The 8,384-nt window shown below is 37.4% G+C and overlaps 1 protein-coding gene across 2 annotated transcripts in view; it reads right to left on the bottom strand.

Moving 5' to 3' along the window:
* Positions 1-1,113: 1,113 nt before the first annotated feature.
* Positions 1,114-8,384, bottom strand: part of LOC135095089 (uncharacterized) — a 57,875-nt gene continuing 50,604 nt past the window's right edge. For both annotated transcript variants that reach the window (XM_063995790.1, XM_063995791.1), the window contains one exon: positions 1,114-3,355. In XM_063995790.1, coding sequence (XP_063851860.1) covers positions 2,210-3,355 — 1,146 coding nt within the window. In that variant the 3' untranslated portion in view covers positions 1,114-2,209. The remainder of the gene's footprint in view (positions 3,356-8,384) is intronic.

The following is an 8,384-nucleotide window of genomic DNA, read 5'->3' as shown; positions in this document are numbered from 1 at the left end:
TCACATGTACAACAGCTGAGTTATTGGTTATTTATGATTATATCTAGCGATGTTTACTGTGTTAGAGTGTTAGCTGTGAGACCATAGAATGAGTGAAGGTCTAAAAAGTTCCCACAAATACACTATTGTAATTCATAGAGATGAATCTCTATACCCTTGATTCAACTTACTCTATATTTCGGCGGATAAAACGATTCCCAAATTTTAGTTTAAATTTAATGGTTTTTAGCTGATAATGATGGCATGACACCCAAACTATCAAACTATATGTGGTGAAGTTTAGGTCAGTGAGCACCAGACAACTGAGGCAGTGATATACCAGTATAATGAATAAAATACCTCCTTCATCTTCAAACGCAAAACTAAACCTAAAATAAAATTCCCACCAGGTGCTTTTGTACATCTTCATGAAAAAGGATGGATGGACGAAGATGGTGTAAAATTATGGATAGGCAGTGTGCGGTACGATCAGTTTTCCTAAACATAAATAAACCCTTGCCTTGTGCAGCCTGTATGTGTCGAGCTGTCGGCCGTAATCTTCTCCTATACATCGTCATCATCTACATTGTTCAGTACTGCATAGCTAATCATCATCAGCCAAGTTGTGGTGTGTGTGTGTGTGTGTGTGTGTGTGTGTGTGTGTGTATATATATATATATATATATATATATATATATATATATATATATATATATATATATATATATATATATATATATATATATATATATAGGTGAGTGTACCGAATCTATTATTTTTATTAATACGTAAGGATATATCTAAAAGTAAGTTTGAGTTTAGAAAGTGTTTAAAAGTGTAAAAAACAGTTTATAAGAATGTGGGGAGTTTATAAGACCTTGAACATATAAAATTAATAAAATAAATGTATATAAATTAAAAATATAATAAAGAAATACACAGTACAGTAATGTTTCTACTTAGCAGATTTTCATCAATCGCGGGGATTTTGGAACGTAACACCGGCGATAGCCGAGGGAATACTATACTTATAGTTAAAGAAGATAGATGAGAGGTATACAACACAGATACATTTATATTGAGAGTGTCTCTGTGGTCGTAGAAAGATGGTGCAAATAAAAAAACTACAAATCAATGTGGATGGGATTTGAATATATTAATTTCAAGTGAGGTGGTACTGACACCACTGACCCAGGTATCTGGTGTTGCAAGTTATATGCCCAAGACACTGACCTCACTGACCCAGGTACTAGGACTCAGGCATTTACATTTGGGTTGTACTGTCATTGACAATGAACAACATGCGACCCCTCTTAGAATCTGATATGAGACAAAGGAGGAAAAAAAAAAAAAAAACTACCTGACGTTGACCACTTGCCTCATCATTATATCCAATCCTGACCCTCCCCGGATTGAACCTCCCCGGTTGAAGTTTTGCTTCATATTGTGTCGTTACTATAAGAATATTTAAAAAAGAAACTATTTTCATTAAGACCAGTCTCCTCCACAAACATGAAAGCTTCATTACTTGGGGAAAGAGCCCTCTCTCCAAATATCAGTGAGATCAGTTAGATGCGGAACTTCTCATCTTCCCCATGACAATGGAAGAGTTACCACTCGCATAGATCCACCAGACTGAGACACTATCAGAAAATGTCACACTGTAAAGAGGACCAAGCAGTCATCGCAGTAGTCATGTTTTCCAGGACATGAGGTTGCAGGGTTGATACATAGCTGGTGTTTGAGAAATGTAGCCACAGACATGGATATGTTGTATTAATATATTGAAAGCAGATAATGTTTGATGCAATATGATCATACAATAGTGCAATCAATTTGGAAACTTTTCCTTCTTGAAGTTGTCATAATTACCTTGTCATCTGAATCATCTACTATAACTTCCACCCATCTTCCCTATCCATTTCCTATCAAGTACAGTCAGAGAAGGATTATCTAAATTTTGAAACCTCCCAAGTTAATGACAGGATGGAATACAGAAACAGTTCCAGAGTTTACCAATAATAAAGAAAAGAAGGATTCCTAGTTTGCCTTATCTCTGAATGACGCTCTAACACTGTGTATTCCATAATGATTGCAAATGTTCCCTACCAAACCATTCTAATTTTAATCTGTAAACATTTATTGTCTAAGGTTTATTTTAAAAACATTTCCTTTAGTTTATCTTACACTGAATGGAAGCCACAGCAAGTTGCTTGGCATCATTTCTGGACTATGTCATTGCTCTGGAGATGTCATGAAGAACAACAACAATTTTATCATGTAGCCTGTGAGCTACTTTTTTGCTAATAGTTGCTGTGGAGTGAGTTAACTCCAAAAATGTTTTACCACGGACATCAAAGAAACCTAAGCCTAGTGGAAATATCTCTTTGTGAATCTTAACGTACATAGACATAGACGTTATGTGAGCTAACGTGCCAGTTCCTCCAGGGAAAGCAAATGGAGAATGAATATTGGAGAGCATGTAGTCATGGGAGAGAGGCAGAGGATGAGCGTATTGCATCTCCTGATTGTAGCCTTCACTTCTGAGCATGGCATGCAGAACCCTTTGTTCACACATGTAATTTCTTTTCAACTTTCCTCTGAGTTCAGCGTTCAGGTCTTTCAAATAACCCCAAAAGCGACCCTTTACGTCATGAGGAGTTACAGTGCTCTGGACCATTCGCTGTGTATGGTAACCAAGCACAGGTTTTGAAGTCTTTCCCATAAGCCGGCGACTGTCAACAGGGTGAATACTTGATATCAGGTAGTTGCTCCTTTTTAGCCCTGCTTCACGCACTACTTCAACTAAGGCTGTGTTAAAGACAGCAGTCATGAACGCGTTAGTGGAGACACCGAATGAACGACACTTGTGATCAATACTTTTCATTACTTCTGCATCAAACTGAATTGGTGGAAGAAGATTTGTCCTGGGGCTTGTTTCACTCACTGCACCGAAAGCCTCAACAAGGAGAGGCACGTGATTGGTCAACTCAAGTTCTCGTAGTGCTGCTTTTAGCCGCACTGGATCATTTTCCAAAGCAGTTTTGATCCTGTGTTCCTCCTCTCTAGCCTCGATTCCATCACGTAATATGCCAATCTGTTGTCCATCAACATGAAGACCTTGAAGGAGGTGGTCTAAAATTCTGAATAATGACTCTGTTAAAAGCATCAGGGCCCTGCCATCGTTGGCTGCGTGATGCAAGGACAGCAAGAGCTTATGCTGATATGGAAACTTTTCTTTTACTTTAGGGAAATGACAAGGTGAATCTGGTGGAGAGGTCATCAGCCGAACCTTCCACAAAGGCCCGTTGTGGATGTCAAATGAAGAGCTGGACAAGTGGAAAATGTGCTTCCACAGGTCATCCCCGCTGACGGACTGAAATGAAAATAAGTATTATTGTTAGAGAAGGATCGTAAACACACACACACACACACACACACACACACACACACACACACACACACACACACACACACACACACACACACACACACACACACATCTCCGTTGCGAAGGTGCCTCTGACGTTTTGCCTCCGCTAACTGGTGGAAACTGAGGAGGTATTATTCTGAATTTCAATGGAAGGACTACTGCAAAAAATTCAAGTCTGGATGATTCAGGGCTTGTTTCTTCCCTTTTTGCACCCTCCGACAATTTAATGACTTCTATTAAGATTAATGTTAACGATGTTGTCCATGCCCTCACTGACTTTAAGGCTGCATTCACAAGAGCCCCTTTTTGTGGTCAGCTGCCACCAGAAAAAAGTGGTCAAATATAGAACACACACACGCGCACATCTATATGGCTCCACAAAAATGGTGGTGAATTGTGGTGTGCGGAGCCATTTTTCCGACCACACCACTATGGCCGGCCACAGTGGCCTGCGACAGAAACCGTTATTTCTAACGGCAGCATACACACAAGCCACTATCGGTGGCTGCCACCGTGCCTCCCGCTACTTTCGCACTGTCATGTCTTGTCTGTCACAGCATCAAGTTATTTTTTCCGTGAGTGGGAAGAATGGCTAAAGAGTTGTTTGTGAAATATTGATGGCAGAGGTGGAGAAGAGACCAGCACTTTACGATTTGAATCTGAAGGAATAGTGACGAGAATATTTAAGAAATATGTGTGGAATGTTTCACGCAATAGTCTGTTACTATCTATGGGGATGCATTTAGTACTTTCTGCACTTTTTGCCCTTCATCTTCACAAAAAGAGCGCAGATACCTGCTACTTCCACGAGATGTATTATATATGTAAGTTATCCATTAACTCATTTTCTATACCATAAGAAGTATCCAACGCCATAAAATAATGTTTCAGTCCTAATAGTGAGTAGAATCTCATGTTTCAGTCTTAACAGTGAGTTGAATCTCATCATATGGTCAATGCCCATTTATTTCAGTCATTTATTATTAAATGTTTAGTTTACTTATATATATATATATATATATATATATATATATATATATATATATATATATATATATATATATATATATATATATATATATATATATATATATATATATATATATATATATATATATATATATATATATATATATATATATATATATATATATATATATATATATATATATATATATATATATATATATATATATATATATATATATATATATATATATATATATATATATATATATATATATATATATATATATATATATATATATATATATATATATATATATATATATATATATATATATATATATATATATATATATATCCACGCCCACACTCAATAGAGTGTACACAAAGGAAATGAAGGAAGTGTCCTTTTCCATCCACTCCATCCTGCGGCGAGAATGGGATATAACAGATGTGCCAACATTTCTGGGCTACAATGACTCCATATGTTTCACTTAGGTGTGTGAAGTGATACCAAAATCATCCCAAGCAGACGATACACACACCCCAGCAACCGACCACGTTTTGGTAGGCTAGCAACTACAGCCAACACGGTCCTGGATGTTCCAGCGCCCAAAGCGTTTTCGGTTCAAGAGTAGCACAGAGAAGGACGAAATGGGTATCTTCCTTTGAGATTTATCTCAGAGCAACAGGGGTAACTAAGGAAGACCAGAAGGCTGCACTGTTATTGCACATCACTGGATTGGAGGTAAAAGATATTTTTGTTGTTTGTCAGGCTTATGATGACCTCAAAGTTTGTCTCAGTGACTATTTTACACCCAAAGTCGTCATTGGGTATGAATATTTTTTGTTTAGCCAATGTGTTAATGAAGCAAAGGAGAACATTGACACATTTGTGACTAGGCTCAAGCACCTTGCATAGACTTGTGAGTTCACTGACCGCAATGATGTCGTAATTGATCAGATCATAGCAAAATGTAATTCACATGAATTAAGAAAAAAAAAATTGCTCCAAGAGAAAAACCTAACTTTAGACAGTGTTAGTATTGCTGGAGCACTAGAAGCAGCTAATGCTCAGGCTCAGGTGATTGAGGGCAAAGCATACAGTAGCACTCAGGTTCAAACTAACAAATTATTAATTATTCCAAGAAACCACACAGTGGCAAACGAGCAAAAACACAAAGTCACAAGGTATATATAAAAAGAGACAATCAGCAGTTGCAGCTAACAAAAAGCATGCTAACTCTCCTTCACAATACAAGGTGAAAGGACAACAACAACAAATGTTTCACACGTGTTACAGGTGTAGTAAAGCAGGGCACTATCCCAGTGACAGAACAAAATGTCTCGCCACTAACAAAGTGTTCTTGTGGTCGCAAAGGTCATTTCAACATTATGTGAAGATTTTGTAAAACTGAATAACACATAAATTTTGCTTCAACAGTAAAATCACAACCATCAGGGATGTGTGAACAGCAATTTGCTCTTCAAATCAATTTTCTAAGCACAAAGGATGAAGAAAGATTGATGGTAACGTCTACATAAATTGCAAGCAAATTGTCATGCAAGTTGACACAGCAGCAGATTTATCAGTAATGGCAGAATACATGACATGCAAGATTCCTGGTTTTTCCATAAAACCATGTCACACAGTTCTCAAGGATTACAATTTAAGTCCCACGGAGGTAATAAGTTTTGCTAAAGTACATGTTCAGTATGAACAACAAACAGCAGATTAGTATATTATTATTGTGAAAGGCCAAGGTCAGACACCAATGGGGTCTTAATTGGTTAAGACACATCAGGCAGAATTGGACAAAGCTATTTAGAATCCTGAAGGTTGAACATAAATCAGTTGTCCCCATTACATGACTATTGGTCACAGTTCAAAGAGATCTTCAGTGAAGGGACTGTCACGGTAAAAAAAAAAAAAAAATGTGAAAGCATCCTTAGCACTTAAGTCAGATGTAACACCCAAGTTTTGTGTACCGAGACCTATCCCATATGCACGTAAGTCATCTATGGAATAGGATATTAGGTTAGAGTCAGAAGGAACATGGTAAGAGTTATGTACTCAGACTGGGAAACACCATTATTTCCCAAAGCCAAGAAAGACGGTGGAGTTCGCCTTTGTAGAGATTACAAAAGTTACATTAAATCCGCACTTGCAAGTAGCCCAACATCCTCTGCCTAATCCATCAGATATGTTTAAGGAAATGCAAAGTCTTCTCAGAGATTAACACGAAACAAGCGTTTCAACAGCTGATCATAGACGATAAATCACATGAATACTGCACAATAAATACACACTTACGATTATTTTGTCCAAAGAGACTGCCTTTTAGTGTGGCCAGTAGTCAATGGACTACTTGGTGTATTTTGTTTCATAGGAGACATACTAATTGTAGACAAAGGTGAAAAAGAGCATCAGGAAAGGCTAACAGCAATCCTGAAACGCATCCAAGTGAATGGTATAAAAATTCACAGGAATAAAATGCCAATTTCATATTCCATCTATTGAGCATTTGGGTTTCTCTATCAATGAAAAAGGGATTCACAAAAAAAATTACAAGGTCAAAGCAGTTCAATCAGCAAAAGTTCCTGATAATGTAACGGAACTACAGTCATTCTTAGGACTTTTAACATTTTATGGCAAGTTCATAAGAAACCTAGCTACCATTGCAGAATCATTGAGGAAGGTCTTGCACTCGTATATGGTGTCAAAAGTTCCACATATACATACTTACATGGCAGGAAAATATTCACATTAGTGACAGTTCACAGAACATTTTTTAGTTATAGTTTCCCTAAGTCAGGTCTACCAACTTTAGTGGCCCACAGACTACAATGCTGGGCTATCACATTAGCAGCGTACAACTACGCATTGGAAAACAGGCCTACAACTAAAATGGGAAATACAGACGGTGCCTTGCTTACCTGTAGATGAAGTGCCCAAATATCATGATGTTAGTATTTTGTTCGTACATAGCTATAACTTACCTATCACAGCCAAGCAAGTAGCTCAAGGCACACGGCAGGATCCTACATTCCCAAAAGTATTGCTAGGTTTAGTTACTGGCAAAGATTCATTATAGACAGAAGAAATTTGTAAATCATATGTGGTTTTATGGTCAGAACTCAGTGTGGAACAAGATTGGATTTTGCGTGGGTCAAGAGCAGTCATTCCTAAACAACTTAGAGAACAGGTTCTTGCTTAATTACATGTTGACCACCAAGGCATTGTCACAGCAAAAGCAGTAGCCAGAAGTTATGTATGGTGGCCAGGATTAGATAAGAACATTGAAATATACATCAAACAGTCTGAATCATGTCCATCAGAATGATCCACAACCAGCATTTTTTCATCCATGTGTATATCCTAGATAATCATGGCAAAGACTGCACTTTGATTATGCAGGTCCCTTTCCTGGATACTCATATTTAATTGTTGTTGATGCTCATAGTAAATGGCCAGAAATCATTCCATTTCAATCAACTACATTCACTAGTACAATCAGGGAACTTATGCAAATTTTTTCAGTGCATGGTTTACCAGAACGAATTGTGTCAGTTAATGGTCCACAATTCTCAGGAGTTCAAAGACTTTCTAAAAGTAAATGGCATTCAGCACATACAGTCAGCCCCATATCATCCTATTACGAATGGTGAAGCCAGAAGATTTCTACATGCATTCAAGAACATGAAATGTAGGAACGCAAACAGTACTAATGTACGTTCTAGCATCAGCAAGTTTCTGTTAACTTAAGAAAACTACTCTGCATGCAATCACAGGTATAGCAACTTTTATTTTACTGATGGGAAGGAGGATCAGAACCAAGTTAGACTTAATGCTACCAGATTTCCTTCGTGAACAGCAGAGCAAAGGCTGGAAGAAACTACAACACCAAGGTAAAATAAGATATTTAAAACTTTCTTCACAAGTGAGATGGTTAGATCATACACTACATTGAACATGTGGGTACCAAGTGCAATTAAGTATCATGTA

Source organism: Scylla paramamosain, chromosome 47, assembly GCF_035594125.1.
Source record: "Scylla paramamosain isolate STU-SP2022 chromosome 47, ASM3559412v1, whole genome shotgun sequence".
Classification (NCBI taxonomy): Eukaryota; Metazoa; Arthropoda; class Malacostraca; order Decapoda; family Portunidae; genus Scylla; species Scylla paramamosain.
The sequence above is the reverse complement of the archived record's forward strand: the minus strand, read 5'-3'. Positions and strand labels throughout refer to the sequence as shown.